The following is a 20,142-nucleotide window of genomic DNA, read 5'->3' as shown; positions in this document are numbered from 1 at the left end:
TTAATCATAGCTAGTCAAGATGAAACATACTTATAATCCCACTCAAGAGGCTACGGCAAGAAGATTCAAAGTTCAAGTCCAGACCCTGTCTCTAAATAAATAAGCAAGTAAATCTAGTAAGTCTACTTCAAACATACAAGTTTGATACGTTTGTTTGTTGAGAGTAATGGTCCTGGGTCTTGAACTCAGGGCTTTGAGCTCTGTGTCAACTTTTTGGCATAACTGGTGCTCTACCACTTCAGCTGTGCCTCCAATTTGCCTCTTTGGTAGTTAATTTGGAAATAAGAGTCTCAAGAATTTGTCTGCCTGCGGCTGGCTTAGAACCCGTGATCCTCGGGTGTCAGCCTCCTGAGTGTGAGCCTCCAAAACCTGGCTCAACCATGTAAAATTTTGTGTAATAAACTGATATGACAATATATACAATTAACATTCATTATATGCAAATTGCTGTTTCTTAAAGGGGCTCTTCAGAATGATTTGATTTTTACAACCATAGCATCCCACTATCCTTACCACAGTGCAATGAGATGGTTAAATCATCACCATTTCCTGACCAAAAACATTGCCTGTGGACCAAAATAATGTCTCCCAGTGGCAATAAAAATATGTTCTTGGAAAAACATTGACTTAGATCAGCACAAACCTTGGTCTCCTGAGCTTTGGGCTGTTGGACCAATAAAGTAGCCTAATTTCCAAAGTTTGTCTTTTGGTGAAATGGATAGAAAACAAATATGTTTTGTAAAAAACCCACAAAAGCTGTTTTACTCTACCAATATGAGGGGATATAGAAATGAGTTGCATTTCCCAGGACACAGACGTCCCCAGGCCACTGGCCCCTCTGAAGAATGGAAAGGCCCAGTCAGACCAGCCCGGGGGGCAGAGATAGAAGCCACCATGCTTGTCCCTAGGGAACAGTGATGCTGAGTAAACTATGGCTTCATGGTGACTTTCTGATTTCATAGACAGCTAAATGTGGAATCTGGGAGAAGCTTCATATTTATGTCCAGTGTGAAGGAGCTAACCCAAAAGGAAGAAGTGAGTGTGCTTGAAACTTACTTCAAAATAAGCATCAGCAAGAAGGAATTACCCCATATCAATAGTCAGAGATAATAGCCCCACTTCAAACCCTAGTCAGGTAGACATTATAACTTTCTTACATCTATGGTCCAACAGCCAGGGTAGAGATTGTGGTAGGAGAATGCAATCGGGATTTCTTAAAAAGTGATTTCTTACTGGGCGCCGGTTGCTTACACCTGTAATTCTAGCTACTCAGGAAGATGAGATCGGAGGATTGCCATTCAAAGCTAGCCCAGGCAAGGAGAACCATAAGATTCTTATCTCCAATTAACCACCAGAAAACTGGAAGTGGTGCTGTGGCTAAACTTGAGCTGAAATGCTCAGGGACAGTGCCCAGGCTCAGAGTTCAAGCCCCACAACTAAAAAAAAAAAAAAAGTGCTTTCATGCTGGGCATCAGTGGTTCACACCTATTATCCTAGCTACTTAGGAGGCTGAGGTGTGAGGATCTCAGTTCAAAGCCAGCCTTTAGTAGGAATGTCTGTTAGCTTCTTATCTCCAATTACCTACTGAAAAATCCAGGAGTGGAGTCATTAGCTCAAGTGATAGGGCACCAGCTACAAGCAATATAAAGCACAGGGACAGTACCCAGGCCCTGTGTACCCAGAACCAGCACCAAACAAACAAAGGTTGCTTTCTCAAATCATTACATCATGACAAGTGTGTACTGAGTGCCTGTGTGTGGAAAGGAGGGACATTTGGGGCAGGCTGTGTATTTGAAGGGGTCTGATAGAGCAATGGCAGCAAGGCCACAGCCTTTCTAACCTTCCCTGGGTTTGTTCAGCTGTAAAGGAGCCTCCCACTACGGCCTGACCAAAGACAGGAAGAGGCGTTCACAAGATGGTTGCCCCGATGGCTGTGCCAGCCTCACTGCCACCACGCTCTCCCCAGAGGTGTCTGCAGCTGCTGCCATCTCCTTAATGACCGACGAGCCAGGCCTGGACAACCCTGCCTACGTGTCCACCGCTGAGGATGGCCAGCCAGCAACCAGCCCTTCGGACTCTGGCCGGAGTAACCGAACGAGGGGTGAGTCAAAGGGTTGGGTTGTCCCGGAATGGGCTCTGGGCCTTCCTTGAGATTGCCCTCAGTGGAATATTCACTGTGGAAAGTTCTAGAACATGTTTTTGTAAGGGGAAATGGTTCTGGTAGTTTTGGCAGCCGCTCAGTGTTCAATTCTCCGAAGTGAAATGAAACCACGAGTACCTCAGATCATTAGAACTATGTAATCTTACTTGGTGAAAGGGGTTGAAGGGAGGTCTGAGGATTTATCACTCCCACACTGTCAGACCTCCCCTGCCTGCCCAAGAAAAGTGCTGTGGTATTCACTTTAGTCCAAGGGAGAAAAGAAGAAAAGCACAGATTTTTCAAAAACATGCATATTTTACTTTATAAAAATACAGGAAGGTAAATTCTGTAATCGTATCACCTAGAGGTAATTATGTTTAGTATTTTATTGCATATAACGTACGGGTATACATAAACATTATTTCTTTCCTCTCCTTTCCCCTTTCTTCTGCTTCCTTCCCCTCCTCTCCCCTCTTCTCTCTTCTCCTTTCTAGACAGGATGCTGATCCATAGCCTAGGCTGATCTCAAACTCAAGCTCCTCCTGCCTCAGACTCCTGAGTGCTGGGATTTCAGGCTCTGTGCCACCATACCCAGCTAAAAGATGGTCTCTATCAACAAATAAATACCTTCTCTCATCTCTCTCTTGCTTAGCACGGCCCTTTGAGAGGTCCACTATCAGAAGCAGATCCTTCAAAAAGATTAATCGCGCTCTGAGTGTTCTACGAAGGACGAAGAGCGGAAGTGCAGTTGCCAACCATGCTGACCAGGGCAGGGAAAATTCTGAAAATACCACTGCTCCCGAAGGTAGGTGAACCCCACAAGGTTGGACATAGCTGGACTTCCACAGTGACCTCAAGGGTGGCAATATCCTGACCACCAAGAACCTTCTGTCATCTCTCTCTTCCCAGGGATATAAAATTTTTTTTAACCCAGACTAGCTTTTGTGATTGTAAGTAATTAAAGGGAGAAGCTACTGTTCTCTGTTACATTGAGGAAAAAGGTTGTTGGATTCTTTAAATACTAGCTTAATGAATAACAGTAATGAGTAATAATATGAAAACCAGTAAGTGCTGGCCATGGTAAGGCATGCCTGTAATCCCACCACTAGAGCTACTGTACAAGAAGATTTTGAGTTTGAGGCCAGTCTGAGCTATGTAAATTCCATGCATCCTAAATTATTATACAATGAAACCCTCAACACACACACACACACACACACACACACACACACACATCAAACAAACAAATAAATAAGTAAATAAATGGGGGGATTGTCCCTATTTTCCAAGAATCTGGTGTCTTCCCTGGGAAATATGTATGCAGGAGATTATGCACCAAGAGATTTCCGTATCCTCTCATCAAAACGTAGGAGATAAAATAATGCCAGTAGCCAAGTAAAGCATTTAAATGTTTTCTGTTGTTTTGTTGTTGAAGAGAACAATTTGTTCCGATGTTGAGTCAAACACTTTACATGTCAAAATAAATGTCCAAGAATTTCTAATAATTTATTTGCTCTCAAAAGGAGTTTCCATTACATTTTAAAATAAGAACATATTCCCCTGTTGGAACCTGAATCAATCCACAAGTGTACAATTTTGTATTTGGTCACTATTTTTAAATACAATAATACTTGTAGTTAATGAGTAAAAGCCATCTTAGTGCTTGGCACAAAGCAAATAGCATACAATTCATTCGTGCTTATCATAGCGACATGAGGTGTGGCTCTGAATGTCCTACCCACATTACCTCATTTAACCTCAACAACCCTGAGAAATAGTGACACAGATAAGGAAACTAAGGTACAGAGAGATTACTTAGCTTGTTTGAAAGGATCTTACTGATCTTTGAATCTTATATTGTAGTCCCACACACACACACTTTTTTTTTTGCTCAGAACTAGGATTTGAATTCAGTATCTGATACTTTCCCTCCTTGGCTGGTGCTCTACCACCTGAGCCATGCCTTCAACTCCTTGTATTATAGCTCTATGAGTCCATGGATAGAGACTGGATCTTAGATCCTGTATGATTTTCCCAATATAAATGGTGCTAAAGAAATATTACCCTATTCCTTTCTTTTCATTTTATATTATAACCTTGAAGTAATAATAATAATAATACCTTTTTAAAAGTGAGCACTTCTTAAGACAAGTAGCATTCTAAGTCAATGCTATGTCATGACCATGCTAAATAATGATTGTCATTTCACATGTATAGATGAGAGAACTGAGTCCTAAAAAGATAAGGTAACTAATGCAAAATCAGCCAACTAATTAGGGCTGGGATGTTAGCTCAGGTCCTCTAGCTCCAGAAACTACTTCTAGCCATCAGTTCTGCTGCTTTCGACTCTTCAGGGTACAGAGGAGTCTTGCAGCTGCTGTATTTATTAGAACCTCAGAAATTTCATGAGCAGTCATGTGAGACCTCTTCTAGTTTCACATGGGTAGCCACTCATCTTGTGCTCTCGCTCCCTGGGCCTGTCCCAGTCCTGTAAGAAATGGCTGGGTTTCCCCCAACTCCCTGGCATGGTCCAACCAGAGCGCTCACTCTCCTTCCAGCTGCCATTCCAACTCTACACAGAGGCAGTACTCCACTCCATAGGGTTACTATGACATCTAAAAATATTCATTTATGTTGTTTAGCTCAATAAATGTCTACCACACGATAAACCCAGAGGGAAAATAATTGTTAAATCTTTTAGCCCTCAAGCAAGGACACAATATTGAGCAAATTCTTCCCTTTCCAGACTAAGGCAAGTCTAAAGGCAGTTTAAAAATTGTTTTGATTCTCCAGGGTCACTAAAGCTCCTTTAGTGAGGATCTAAACATTTATGAGTATGGCTAGGTATATTGTTTTGTATCATGAAGTTAAGACATCCTTGAGTAGTTCAGGTTAGGGAGTATGATCTCTGTAAGTGTGTTAGGAAGGATGTATTAAGAAAGAGGAGAGGGTCTGGGAAGGTAGCTCAGTGGTAGAGTGCTTGCCTTGCATACACAAGGCCCTGGGTTCCACTCCTCAGTACCATATACATAGAAAAAGCTGGAAGTGGCACTGTGGCTCAAGTGGTAGAATGCTAGCCTTGAGCAAAAGAAGCTCAGGGACAATGCCTCGGCCCCAATAATGGCAAGAAAGAAAGAAAGAAAGAAAGGAAGAAAGAAAGAAAGAAAGAAAGAAAGAAAGAAAGAAAGAAAGAAAGAAAGAAAGAAAGAAAGAAAGAAAGAAAGAAAGAAAGAAAGAGAGAGAGAAAGAGAGACAGAGAGAGAGACAGAGAGAGAGAGAGAGAGAGAGAGAAAGAGAGAGAGGGAGAAAGAGAGGGAGAGAGAGAGGGGAAGAGATGGGGGAGAGATGGGGGAGAGAGAGAAAACAGTTTTGATAATTATTTTCAGATCTTTCTTTTTTTTAATTTATTTTTCTTTTTAATTGCCATTCCCTTGTTACATGACATGTTTCAACACATGCTTGTGGTCTGGCCTACTTAATGCAATCAGAGTAGTTTAAACACTAATTGAACTCAATCACTCACACACTTATAGCACTGGAAAGTGACAGATTAAGACGGCTACTTGTAGCCTTTCAGCAAACTCAGTTGCTTATATTAAATAAATCAGAATGGAATTTAAGAACCCACATTATCATATCTCAAGCTTCTCCTGCCACTAAATTACCTTGCCAACGACTCCATCATACTTACAAATAACTAATAATTTCTTCATTGTTTCTGAAAACTTGAATTCACTTAGGAAAAATGTTCCAAGGTCGTGTGTTTTGAAAATGGGCCCAAAGAATGGTTAATACAGAACCAGGCTCCTAGTGTTGTATCTCTGCAGATGATAAAGCAAAAGGAGACTCTGTAGCAAAGACAGCTGTCGGGAGCTACAGTAGACAGAATGTCTCAGCCATCTATCTCCTAACTCTGAGATGGAGGCTCTGAAGGGGCCATTTGCCCACCAGACAGCTGGGCTTAGTCCCAGCACGTCTTAGTTTCCTCTCTGTCACTCAGTACTTCGGCTAGTTAGTCCATTGGACAGGTTCCCTGTGGATCTATCTTGGCTGTGAATACATGGGATCGGGGGCCCTGTGCAGGCAATAAAGGTATGGGTTATCAGAACTTGGGTCTGATCTGACCCTGAAGTGACCTCATTTTGCAGCCTTCTGCTAATTTATTTACTTCCTCTTTTTGTGCCTGAGCAAGCCCATGTGTAAAAAAAAGGTCTGACCATCACTACAGAGCTGCACAGCAGTCAGTACTAGCCGTTTCTGGTCATAGGAAAAGGGCTCACACCTGTAATCATAGCCCAAGAGGGTATCTGAGAATCATGGTTTGAAGCCATCCCTGGCAGACAAATCCATGAAACTCTTATCTCCAATTAACCAGCCAAAATGTGGAAGTAGAGATGTAAGTCAAGTGATAGGATACTGGCCTTAAGTAAAAAAAGCTAAGGGAGAGTACAAGGCCCTGAGTCCAAGCCCCTGTACCCAGCATAATAAACTAAATAATTAATTAATCGAAATGTACAAGCTGGGCATGGTGAACAAACCTGGGGTTGTAGCTATCTGAGATTCAGAGGATCGCCATAATCCTCTGGCTGGGCTGGAGGTCAGCCCAGGGTCAAAGCAAAAGGTTTTATCTAAACAATAAAACTAAGGCAAAAATGACTGGAAGCGTATCTCAAACGGTAGAACATTTCTCTAGCAAGTATGAAACCTTGGCTTCAATCCCTGGTGCTGCAAAGAAAATAAATAAGTTTGGAAATACCGATTTATATGCTCCTGAAATCTCCTTTCAGCTCTGAATTCAATGACTCGGGCATATCAGGGGCAAACTTTCAGAAATCACCAACTTGGATTTGGCTTATTCTTGAATCTGAATCAGATCTTTTGACTTTCCATTAACAGGAGGGTCTGATGGAGAGGACTGACGATTCCCCACACCCGAGCAGGTCTTTAAGAACAAAATCTCCAGAATGATGGAAAGGGCCACAGAGCAGGTTCTATTTTTTGTCCTTCAAGAAGAAAGCAATGGCACTGCACTTAATTCCATAAAGACATTTGCTCATTCATTCATTCATTCATTCATTCCTGTTTACTCAGTAGACATCAACCAAAGGCTGCTGCAGGCAGAGATCTAAGATTGTACAGAACCAAGGAAATGCCAGAAATCAAGCTGTGGTCTACAGCCTGCTTAATGTAATCCAAGTTGTTTAAACATTAATTGGACTCATTCACCCTACTGTTAGAACCAAGAATATACAGGTTAGCACAGCTGCTTGCTGCCTTATAATAAAGCCAGTTAGTTGATAGATTCTAGATTCCAGAGTCAAGCGGGGGACCTAAGAAATGGGTGTGAATGACAAGAATGGAAGTATGAATGCCATGAGAGAAAGCCATGAGAGGAAGTGGTGTGTTTTAAGAGAGCAAGGAAAAAGGATCAGAGGAGAGTTTAATTGGAAGGGATCATTTCATGCAGACCTTGAAGGAAAATTTCGGTTTAGGCCCAGGATGAAAAGCATTCCAGCAGAGCAACTTACCCTGGGCAATGAGGCAGAAAAATGGCAAACACAAATGACAAACAATGAACAGTTTACTTTGGCAAGAGAAGTGGTTAGAAATGTCCATTATGTGAGTGTCTTAAATAAGTCTTTGTTCATTTCAGTCTTTCCAAGGTTGTATCACCTGATCCCAGATGGTGAAATTACCAGTATCAAGATCAATCGAGTGGATCCCAATGAAAGCCTCTCCATTAGGCTTGTGGGAGGCAATGAAACCCCATTGGTCCACATCATTATCCAGCACATTTATCGTGATGGAGTGATTGCCAGGGATGGCCGGCTACTGCCTGGGGACATTATTCTCAAGGTAGAGACTGGCTGTGAGGCTCTGATAAGGCATGTGATATAAAAAGCCTTGAATTACAAATAACTGGATGCATGGATGGATGGATGGATGGATGGATGGATGGATGGATGGATGGATGGATGGATGGATGAAGGTAAAATAGTGAGATAAACATGCTTGACACTTTCTATAATGATTAGAAAAGAAATTCAGATTTTATCTCTGTGTGACAAAAGTTGAAATAGGTCATCCACTCTTCACTTTCTGTTTATCAATATTTGTCTCTGTATCATTCTATCTCTGTCTTCTCCTCTCTCTCCTCCTTCCTCCATCTACCAGACTTTCCTTCCTAGGCTGGCTTCAAACCACGATCCTCTGTTCTCAACCTCCTGAATAGGCCTGAGCCACTGGTACCCTACTCACATCTAAATTTTTGTTACCCTTCAGCTGTCATTTGTGGTACAAGAGCTGCCAAGGCTCTATTTAGCAGGCAAGCCTGACCTTTTCTTGGTGAGGAGCAGGCCCTAGCTGCTGGTGACTTGTCTTTGTCCAGAGGGTCTCATCCAACTCTGGAGATGGAGATGCATTGTACTTCAAGGAGGGCTGTTTCCAAGCTCATTCCAAAGTGCCTCCAAACTGGTTATGAGATCACAAGGTCATGAAATCCTCCCAAACTAGAAACTCCAGAAGGTTGCTCCTGTGGAGTCCCTCCTCAGCATCGTGTGCAATGCAGTGCTTCTATCAACTGCTTTCTTGCAGAGTAGTGACAAGCACTGGGGGCTGCAGCCTCCAGGCTGGGCCTGTGGAGCCAGAGTAATTAAAACCAGACATCCCAGTTTAGCCCTATTAGTGAGGCCCAAATGAGAGGGCCCAGCTTAAAAATGTTTGAGTAATACTACAGCCTGTCAATAGAAGATCCTGGAAACTTCCTTTTGTATTAGATTGTTTGAAATGATGCAGAACTTTTTTCCTTCTTTTGTTAGAAACATGAGCAAATGCTTTGCAGACAACCACTGTGATACCTGACATATTCTCCATCTATCTCTCTGTCTCTCACACACTCACTCACTGAGATAAAGTTTTGCCCTCATATATACCTATACTCTAACATACTTACAAACTCATGCATAAACATACATATTCAGACATAAGCAATTCATATTTCCTATTTCAAGACTGTGCACATAAATGTGTGGTCATAGAAAAGACTGGTAGGGGACGGAGCTGTTAGGTCACAGGATTAGGAAAGAGAACAGAGCAGTCTCTGAAGCAAGACTGGTTATCCTGTTTGTGGTGCTGGAGATGAACCCAGGGTCTGGCGCACATGGCAGCCTGGGTCTTTTAGGCAGAGTTGTGGAGTTGACTATATGATTCTTCCTCCCCCAGGTCAACGGGATGGACATCAGTAACGTCCCTCACAATTATGCCCTGCGTCTCTTGCGCCAGCCCTGCCAGGTGCTTCGGCTTACTGTGCTGCGCGAGCAGAAGTTCCGAAGCAGGAGCACTGGGCAGGCACTGGATACCTACGGACCCCGGGATGACAGTTTCCATGTGATTCTCAACAAAAGTAGCCCTGAGGAGCAGCTGGGAATAAAACTGGTGCGCAGGGTGGATGAGCCCGGGGTGTTCATCTTCAGTGTGCTGGATGGGGGTGTGGCAGACCGGCACGGCCAGCTGGAGGAGAATGATCGTGTGCTGGCCATTAATGGACATGACCTTCGATATGGCAGCCCGGAAAGCGCAGCTCATCTGATTCAGGTGGGTCACAGGTCACTCTTAAGATCCCAGTCAGAAACCCCCACGTGAGCAGCTCATCCACGTGCACGTGTGGTGACTCCTTCTCCAGGGAGAAAAGAGCTGGAGTCTTTAAAGCTTCCGTGCAAGTCAGAATCTTACTCAAGCCAATGATTTGACAGTCTCCCTCAACACATTGCGCACACGCAAAAATGTGCGCACAAACCCCTATCTATACCTGCTTTAAAAAACCCAACTAATTTATGGTTACCTGCCAGTCTAGTATAGTATTGTACAGTAATGTATCATATCTCAAGCACTTAGAGCAATGTCTGGCAGGAGTAGGCATTCAGTAAATGTTTATTATTTTTTAAATATTGTTGCATTAATAAATGCAGTCAAACTATTAGCATCTATATTATATACATAGATACAAAATACATGTTATGCATTAGTTCAGTCTCATAGGGATTTGTGATAACAAATAACTATTTGCCGAAGAACATGAAATACTTGCTATTTCTCCCCAAGTTGTAACCTCTACTTTTAGTCCCTTTGAATTTGTTCAATTAGCATTGGCTGAGCAGCATCTATGTGCAAGCCATACTCAGTACAGTGGTGAACTATTTGGCCACTCAGAGCATGAATTATATTCTTGTCCTAATGTCACAGTCAACATAAAGCTGATGATACTACCATGAGTGTGCCAGGGACTCAGAACACAAAATAGATTGTGTGAAACAGACATACCTGTTTTAAAAAAAGAAAGAAAGAAACTAGTTTATCATCTTGAAGGAACTGTCATTCATGGATGAATTTCTTTTCCTCTTTATTGTTTGTATATACGGGGGCTTGGACTCAAGGCCTTGTACTCTTACTCTGCTTTTCCAATCAAGGCTGGTGGTCTACCACTCTTGAGCCGCAGCTCCACTTCCAGCCTTTTGCTGGTTAATTAGAGATAGGACCTTTTGTGCTTGGTCCAGCTATAAACCACAAACCTCAGATCTCAGCCTCCTGAGTAGCTAAGATTACAGGTAAGAGCCACCAGCGCCTGACTGGCTTTTCCCCTCTCTTTAAAAACTAGATTTTAGGGCTGGGAAGGTGGCTCAGTGGCAGAGCGCTTGCCTTGCATGCTCGAGGCCCTGGGTTCGATTCTTCAGCACCACATAAGCAAAAAGAAAAAAGCCGGAAGTGGCGCTGTGGCTCAAGTGGTAGAGCGCTAGCCTGGAGCTGAAGAGCTGAGGGACAGCACCCAGGCCCAGAGTTCAGGCCCCACGACTGTACCCAAAAAATATATATATATATTAAAAATAAAAACTAGATTTTAGGAACTATTGATATTTTTTTTTCAGATTATGCTTTGTAGCGCCCTCTGCAGGTACAATTCACATTGTGGAGATAATCTGCCAAGGGTTCGTTGCAACGGGAAGGCAACAGAAAAACTGTCTTCCTCATGTTATTTGGAAAAATCTTAATTACATGTGGCATTCTACTTTTTTAGATTAATAACAGAAGAGCGGTTTTCCCCTGAGAAAGTCAATTTATGAAATTAAATCTTGCCTAACAGTGAGAATTCCTCAAAGATCCTTTTGCTTAGTAAACAAAGCTAATGTACTTTATAAACAGGAGGGGGTAAAAACATTTTTTTTTCTCAAAAAGAAGAAAAACTAGGGCAAAGCTAGTTGAAAAGTAAATAGAAAAAAGAATGTTGCAAGAATTCAGCTAAGCAATATCTTGCTGTTTCAGAAGAGAGGATTTTATTTATGTGATACTGGTAACACATACCAGGCTAGAAGGATTAAACTAAATACCCTTCAAAGGTTGAGACTCAAATTTCCACTCAGTGCTTGGCTATGTTGCCCTTCCTTGTATGTCTCCTCCATGAATCACATTTGCCTTACAAAGAAATTCCCAGACAACATGTCCTCTTGGTCATGGTCTCTCCCACCGTACCACACTTTCTGCTTTTCTTCTACATTACTTCAAGGAAGAGTTATTACAGAGAGGCCACAACTGTTATAAATTTGACCAACTTTACATATGTTGAGCCCTACCCTCAGCTTATTGAGCAACAGCCTTGAGTCATCAGACCCCAGTGTTAGATGAACAGTCCAGCCTGGCTGAAAAGAAACCTTCCCACACACAGCAGTTGACTTGCTTACAGCAGCTTAGGGAATATGACTTGATTTTCACCATTGTTTATTTCTCCTTTTTTTTTTTTTAGTACTATTACTAGAATGACTGTGTTTTCAGGTAATCCACAGAGTTTATGCAGAAAAAAAATGCATTGCCATTTGTAGAAATGGCCAGAAAAAAAAGAGGCCAATATCAAGTATATATGATAGTTGTTTGGAAGATGAAATAATATTTAAATGAGAAGCAACAGAAAGCTTGCCTCTTCAAACTTTTAAAAAGAAGGTAATAGGGCTTTCAATAGATTCAAAAAGCAAAATAACACTTTACTGTATTACCTGTATATGTTATTAAAAACATGATCCCAACTTGTGATTCAGCTGCAGACCTGGGGGCGGGAAAGAGTAAAAATTTGGTGGGAAGTTAAACATTCAAATCCCTTGGAGCCAATAAGAACCACAGTGAAACAGGACCTGCCAGGTCTGTGTGTGTGTGTGTGTGTGTGTGTGTGTGTGTGTGTGTGTGTGTGTGTGTGTGTGTGTGTGTGTGTGTGTTTTACAAATCAGCCCAGCTTAGTAATGGAATCCAATCCCTACTTAGATAAATTATCTTACCATGGTACTGTGGTAAATTTAATACACATAGACTAAACTGTACACACATTCTTAAATCTCCTTGAGCTGAATTCTTAAAGTCCAGATGACTGTTACATGGGGCTCCAAATTTGACATGTTCTTGAGAAAGAAAGACTTTTCATCTTGGAATTTTACAAGAATGAACCTTATGCACAGCTCTAATGCTGTTGAGCGTGAAGGGCCTGGAAACGTCACTGCCCTCTCTCCAAGGCATGTATCCCCACATGCTTGTTGTTTTACCATGGGACAGAATGAATCCTGAATCTCCACACTAGATACCACAAGGGAAAGAGAGACATTCTGTATAAGGTTGTGGGAATTGCCACTTGCATTGCCGTCATTAGTTTTCTTCCTTTTTTCCCTCCTTTCTTCCTTCCTTCCTACTTTCCTTCCCTCCTTCCTTCCTTCCTTTCTTTCTCTTTCGCTGTATGTTTGGTTTTGTTGTTGTTGTTGTTTTGCCCATCCTAGGGCTTGAACTCAGAGCCTGGGCACTGTCCCTGAACCTCTTTGTGCTCAAGGCTACTGCTCTACCACTTGAGCCACAGTGCCTCTTCCCATCATTAGTATTCTAACCCCTAAAAGATATGTGCTTCTTGGAATGTAAGGATAAACATGGAGTTATCATCTAGTTGGAAAAATAGACCAAATTGTTGTCCCAATTCTCCTTTTCTAGTTAAATCCTAAGGTCTTCTCAGCATTTTCCTCAAAGTCTCCCTAATTTCCTTTTTGTCAGATGCTGATCACATTTAGCTCTCTGAAGGAGCTGCCACCTCTCAGGTAGAATATATAGACACAAATTCCTTTTATAACGTGATACAGGCATGGTGCTAGGTGCTGACGTTCTCATGGTAAACAAGTCAAGTCATACCAAGTTGACTTTCACCAGGCTTATTTTGTAGGGAATATCCACTTATATCACTGTTAGTTTATTCTGGACTTATATTTCTGAAGCCTATGATTTCTCCCCCAGAGGTTCTTTCACTCACAGACTTCATTCCCACACCCCATTGGCTATCAGACAACAGGAATGACCAATGGCTTCAGTATCTTTCCACCTTAAAATCCAATTCAAATGCATTCATTTGTCAGTCTTGCTGTGTAAGGTCTGAGTGCCATCTCATTTGTTCCAAAAGTGGGCTGGTCTGCTGTGATGCAGCCCAGCTATGGATTCAGCTATGATGAAGACAGGTATCCATGAGATTCTTGGCCCCACAGAAAAATATCCTTATGAAATAGCAAAGTGGGAATCTCATGGCAGCTGGTGTCACCAAAAATACCTCTTTGCTTGTTAGACTGGAATACATCACATCAGCCCCATTCTATACTGCCACTTCCGCCCTGTTTAGTAGATTGAGGCAGGAGCTCTTCTGGTTCTTGAGATGACTGACACATTGGAGACAGTAGGAAGGCGAGGAGGCAGTGGTGGGAAAATCATGAGTTTCAGACAAAGCCTGGACTCCATAGCAAGAACCTGTCTCAAGTCACTTAAATCTGTGCTATTATGGATATAACTTTAAGGACAGAGCAGCTCTCTCAGCAGTTGATATTATAAATCACACTCTGGATCTCATCCATTGGCATTAAAGTACCACGCACTCATGTATGAATTGCCCAAGGACCTAGACTGTCATAGAGAAAGAGCCATGTTCATGGTCTGTCTACTCTAAGTGACAAAGTCTTGGTACTTGATATCAATGTAGATACCTCCTTGTCAGGTGTCCTGTGGTCTTGTGGAGTGGTTGGTGACTCTTCACTTGAAAGTTTATAAAGTAATACAAGAAACATAACGAATGCATGCATTCAGTGTAGGTTAAAGAGTCTATTTAAACATTTACAGGTTTCCCCACAAAAGCAGCAGAGATGCATTCACTTGAACTGCAGTCCTCCTTTATGAAGGAGCAGGGGAAGCCCTGGTCTAGGGAAGAAGCTTGCTCTCGGCATCCAGGTTCTTTGTCAACTTTTGCTTTGCCCATAGTTATCACTGGCCCTCTTTGCCACTGTTGGTGGTAGAAATGACAAGCCTCTTGTTTCCACTTTCCTGGAAAGTTGTATGAAACTAAGAATCAGTCTCTCTTTTGGTTGTTTTGCGCTTCAACCATGGCCCCTTCTCACACGCACACCACATTCACACCAATGGAAAAGAAGACTGGGCCTGAAGACTTGTTTCTTTACCCTCATTCCAGATGCTCTGAAAGCTAGAGCCAGGACAAACACATTAGCCCATTTTCCACCTTTCTATCTTCAAACACAACGAAAGAAAATACATCAAATAGTCTCCCAGTGAGCAATTTACAAGGTGGCTGGTAAAAGCCACAGATCCAGTCTTGCAGAGAATTTATTTCCAAGTAAATTGATACCAGGATTATTTATTAGAGTGTTAGTCCTGCCAACACCTTAATATTAGAGCCAGCATGGAAAGCCCAGTGAGAAATTTGTGCTTGTATGAATTAAATAGCTCTTGCAGGCTGCTCTTGGCAATGTGGATTTTGGCCTGGCAGGTTGACCTGATGTGTAAGTCTCAAATGTTCACAGTTCTTAAGAGGTGTTGGGAGCATCATGTGGATGCTTCCTGTCCAAAATGAATGTGATAGGATATGTAAGCAGGCCAAAGACAAGCCAGCTGCCAACGCTTGCAAAACAATGGATTTTCCCCCAAAGATAAGAGAGTGAATTCAGGCTCCATGTTTGAAGTTTTGACCTGAAATGTTTGCTGCTGCTTATCTCTTAGTAATTTTTTACTTCAGAAAGTTTCTTAAGATAACCTTCTCTGGATAAGTGAGGCTTGCCATCCCAAAAAAACCCTTATTATGCCATTTTCTTCCAAGAATTGAATGTAATTGGCTAATACCAGAGTTCTACTTGTCAGCTTTCTTCATTATGATTTCCTGAGCTTGCTGGTTTGGTTCTATTCTGACACAGGCTTTATATGTGATGAGAAACACCAGAAAACAAGATAGGCAGGCAAAGACAGGGCATGTAAATGATGACTGAGCAAGGTTGAATGTGATGACAGGGCTGTGGATGAAGGAAAATTCTCTAAGGACTCCAGCTGGCCAACCATGTATTGTGGAATTTATAATCAATACTCTTGCTGCATGTTAGCAATTTGTCTTAAAGTTCATCTGATTTACAACTATTCAACTGACCCTTGTGTTTCCAGAGAACCTAGATCAGGAATGTTAATAAACATTCCTTATATTAATAAATATAAGAATGCAAATCCATGGTCATTGTTGGACAGCTGGGTGGATAGGATTTCATGAGCTCATTGGCTTTTTATTGCTTAATATTTAATAAACAGGGTTCCAGTTCCTGAGGTGAGGGAGTCTTGTTCTTAGAAGGAAGATAAGACATCCAGTTGGGCTGATATTTATATATAGTGTATATATTTATCATATATCATAAATATTTGTATATATATAAACACATTTATTGTATATAATTGTTGTACATGTGCACTATGTATGTGTATAAATAATGTATGATATATATACTATGTGTTTAGTATATATACCACAATATATAGTATACACAGAAATTTACACTATAGTATATATATATATATATATAGCTGTGCATATATATGTATACATATACATGCACAAACACAGAAATCTTTTTTGTTATTGTTTTTTTGTCTGTCATGGGGCTTGCACTCCAGGTCTGGGCATGGTCCCTGAGCTCTTTTGCTCAAGGCTAGCATACTACCACTTGAGCCACAGCTCCAATCCCAGCTTTTTTGTGGGATCTCTGAGACTTTTCTAAGGTCAAAACTACTCTCATAAAAATATTAAGTTGTTTGACAGGCATGATGGCTTTTATACCTACAATCCTCAGTACTTAAGTAGAGAGGGGGAATCAGAGAAAGAGAGGAAAGGAGAGAGGAGGACGGACATGAGAAAGAGAGGGAGGAGGATGGAGAAAAGGAGAAGGAAAGAAATAGGGAGAGATGTAAGAGGGAGGGAAAATAGTCAATAAAAAGACAAGAAGTCTTTTTTGTTGTTTGTTGTAAAGCTTGAACTCAGGGACTGAGCACTGTCCCTGAGCTTTTTCACGCAAAGCTACCACTCAAATACTTGAAGCCACAATGCTACTTCTGGTTTTCTGATGGGTAATTGGAGATAAGACTCTCAGGGACTTTCTTACCCAGGCTGGCTTGGAACCTTGATCCTCAGATCTCAGCCTCCTGAGTAGCTAAGAATATAGATGTGAGCCACCAGCACCTGGCTCAGAAATCTTTATAGTTCTAATGATCAAGATGCTGATAGACTCAAAACGTGTGAATGACCCCTTTCTTATAGGTGGAATATTCTCTCTGTGTCCTCAAGTAGTAGGAAGAAGTCATAAAGCCTTTTGTTTTTGCTTGTCCTGGAGCTTGAACTCAGGGCCTGGGCACTGTCCTTGAGCCTCTTTGTGCTCAAGTCTAGCACTCTACCACTTGAGCCACAGCACCACTTCCAGCCTTTTCTGTGTATGTGGTACTAAGGAATTGAACCCAGGGCTTCATGCATGCTAGGCAAGCACTCTACCACTAATCCACATTCCCAGTCCTCTTATGCCTTAAAAAAAAATTGTGACTGATACTGGAGCTTGAACTTAGGACCTAGCATTCTCCCTTAGCTTTTTTTGCTCAAACCTGACTCTCTACCATTTAAGCCAGACCTCCACTTCCAGCTTTCTGCTGGTTAACTGGAAATAAGAGAATCACAGACTTGTCTGCCTGAGCTGACTTCAAACCATGACCCTCAGATTGCAGCCTCTTGTGTAGCTAGGATTCCTGTCCCTTATGCTTTTTGTAAGGGCACTAATCCTTCTCATGATGGCTCGCCTATCATAACCTAATCATCTCTCAAAGGCCTTAGCCATCGATACCATCCTCTTCAGGATTAGGATTTTAATATATAAAATCTGAAGAGACTGAACCATTCAGCCATGGTGGGTAGAAAACAGGTACTTCAACTCCCATTGTTGGAGCTAATGAAGAGCAAGGACTTGGTGTGCAATCCTCTCAGGACCTGACTTTCCCATGGCCCCTAAACCATAACTGTGAAGGAAGGAGGCAGGCAGGCCATGTCTCTGTTGTGGTGACAAGCAGTCAAGAATTGGACAAGGAGAGGAACCACTAGATCTTAATTTTCCTTTCTCCATCTTTGTCTCCAGACCTATTGTCTTTGGGGATCTTTCTAAGGAAATCTAGCTATGCTTCTTTATTACAAACTTTTACTAATGCAATAGCTGGCCACTTCAGCTTGGATTGTCACAGAGTCCTATTTCTGTAAGTTTTACGGGCTCAGGTCTAATCTGTCTGCGCTGCTGATCTGAAAGCTGAGCAGTCAGCCAGTCTGTAATAACCAAACATACATGAACTTGATCTGTTGCAGAAATCAACTGTAGACTTAACTATGTGGAGTAGATCTTTGCAATAAGCAATCTCTTGCTATTCTGAATGCTGTTCAGTATCAATGTACATAGTCATCAGAATTAGTGGAAGTCATAAAAATTAGGCAAGGCAATGACTTTAACTAAACTATATTTTAACCTAAGTCCTTACCTTTCCAATGCCTGAATCTTTAAGATGGTCAGACACAGGATTTCCCTTCCTACAATGACAGGGTTATTGTCACTAATCCTACTTCTTTTTCTTTAATGTTCACCATTCATCATAAACCTTTGAGCTACTACTTTACCCTGTGCACTTTATTCTATCCAGACTCTAATGCTTGTATGGAGTTGAGTCATTCATTAAAAATACATCAGCATGGGGCTGGGAAGGTGGCTCAGTGGTAGAGTACTGTCTTGCATGCATGAGGCCCTAGGTTCAATTCCTCAACATCACATAAACAGAAAAGGCCGGAAGTGGCGCTATGACTCAAGTGGCAGAGCGCTAGCCTTGAGCTGAAGAGGTCAGGGACAGTGCCCAGCCAAGCCCAGAGTTCAAGCCCCATGACTGACCAAAAAAATACTCAGCATTATCTATACCTGGTTCTTCTATGACTTACACAAGCCTAACTTCCCTAGATTTTGTCTTGGAGCAATTCCCACTATCTGGTTTAAGGTTAAAAGAAATAATTCACGCTCTTGCCAAATTATAGGATGACATAAATACTAGAAATGGTAGACCTCTTGACTAACATGTCAAAGGCCCTATGTTCAATCTCAAGTATTGAGAGAGGAAGAAAAGGAAGAAAGGAGGGGAGGGAGGGAGGGAGGGAGGGAAGGAGAGAGAGACAGAGGAGGTAAGTGGGTTACAATCAATATTTGTCCACTTAAAAGGAAGGAAGAAAGGCACAACCAAAGTTACCACCTGGTGCCAGGTGCTCTGTATGGAAGCTGTATGGTGTGGCTAACTCTTGTGTCTTCCCACACAGGCCAGTGAAAGGCGTGTTCACCTGGTTGTGTCCCGCCAGGTGGGACAGCAGAGTCCGGACATTCTTCAGGAAGCCGGCTGGGTCAGCAGTGGCAGCTGGTCCCCAGGCCTGGAGGAGAGGAACAATGCTCCTACGGTGAGGCCCAGGCAGGCACGCCTACAGCTCTGTAAGAAGCTGTTTTATGGGAAGGCTGCATAGTGTAACATTTCCAAGTGTCATCTCTAGACCTTGTCATCTTCACACTTGATGAGGTAGCAGGTATCTACCACCCAATCAGGAATGAGGATGGTGTTGAGAGTTTTGCAATCTGACCATGCAGACGTCATAGATGGGGATGAAATTTCTAGTCTAGGCCAAATACATGTCATGTTTCTACAGAGTCAGAACTATGTAAGAATTGTTCTCCATTCACTTTGAAATGAGCCAAGAGGTTTACTTGGTTTCTGGCTTTCTAGTTTCCCAGTCTGTCTAGAAATGATGACTCCCCTATTTTCAATATTTGAGTTTGCAGAAGGGCCCAAAAGGAGGCTTTGAGTACTTGATGCTCATAGGACACCAGGGAGTGGTGCTGGAGAGCATGTAACATTCAAATTCAGAAAAAATGCTTTAATACTTTGGACCCAGAAGAATGCATTGAGAATGGAATTCATCTTTCTTTCAGGACACCAGTTTGTCACCTCTCCCTAATTGGGTGACTTGGCCTAATTTGTACTTCTGGTTGTGGCTTCTGTTAGAAGCAATGGCTTAACTTTTCAGATGACTGTCAACAAACCTTGTTTAGTAAACATTAAGAGTTGTGTAGACTGAGCTTAGTGCTCTATCAGTCATTTCCTCTAAGATCTGATTTCAATGCTTTAACTGAAAACATTCAAGAAATTCTACAGGTAACCTATTTTTTGCAACAGACAAAAAGAAACAAATACCTTTCTCTCTTTCCACAACAGGACATAGGTTGACTTTGGGAGGAGGGGGAGGGGAAGAGGGGGAATCTTGGTGCTTGAACTCAGGGCCTGAGTGCCGTCCCTGAGCCTCTGTGCTCAAAGCTTGAGCCTAGTATCACTTCTGGCTTTTTTCTGAGTAGTTTATTAGAGATAAGCGTCCCTTAGATTTTCCTGAGTGAGCTGGCTTCAAATTGCCATCCTCAGATCACAGCCTCGTGAGTAGCTAGGATTACAGCATGAGCTACCAGTACCTAGCTAAGGTTGACTTTTTCACTTCAGCATCTCTACTTTATACTGAGAGCTTAACATTCCAACCCTACCCTATTCTGCAGGCATCTAGGCCTCTATAAATCATA

At 42.1% G+C, this 20,142-nt stretch overlaps 1 protein-coding gene across 2 annotated transcripts in view; it reads left to right on the top strand.

Moving 5' to 3' along the window:
- The window catches only part of Lnx1 (ligand of numb-protein X 1), a 108,084-nt gene that overhangs the window by 73,178 nt on the left and 14,764 nt on the right, over positions 1-20,142 (top strand). For both annotated transcript variants that reach the window (XM_042678401.1, XM_042678402.1), the window contains 5 exons: positions 1,860-2,101; positions 2,793-2,945; positions 7,794-7,996; positions 9,362-9,733; positions 18,846-18,980. In XM_042678401.1, the coding sequence (XP_042534335.1) occupies positions 1,860-2,101; positions 2,793-2,945; positions 7,794-7,996; positions 9,362-9,733; positions 18,846-18,980 (1,105 nt within the window). The remainder of the gene's footprint in view (positions 1-1,859; positions 2,102-2,792; positions 2,946-7,793; positions 7,997-9,361; positions 9,734-18,845; positions 18,981-20,142) is intronic.

Source organism: Dipodomys spectabilis, unplaced genomic scaffold (genome assembly GCF_019054845.1).
Source record: "Dipodomys spectabilis isolate Male_0828 unplaced genomic scaffold, ASM1905484v1 ptg000043l, whole genome shotgun sequence".
NCBI classification, from domain to species: domain Eukaryota; kingdom Metazoa; phylum Chordata; class Mammalia; order Rodentia; family Heteromyidae; genus Dipodomys; species Dipodomys spectabilis.
The sequence above is the reverse complement of the archived record's forward strand: the minus strand, read 5'-3'. Positions and strand labels throughout refer to the sequence as shown.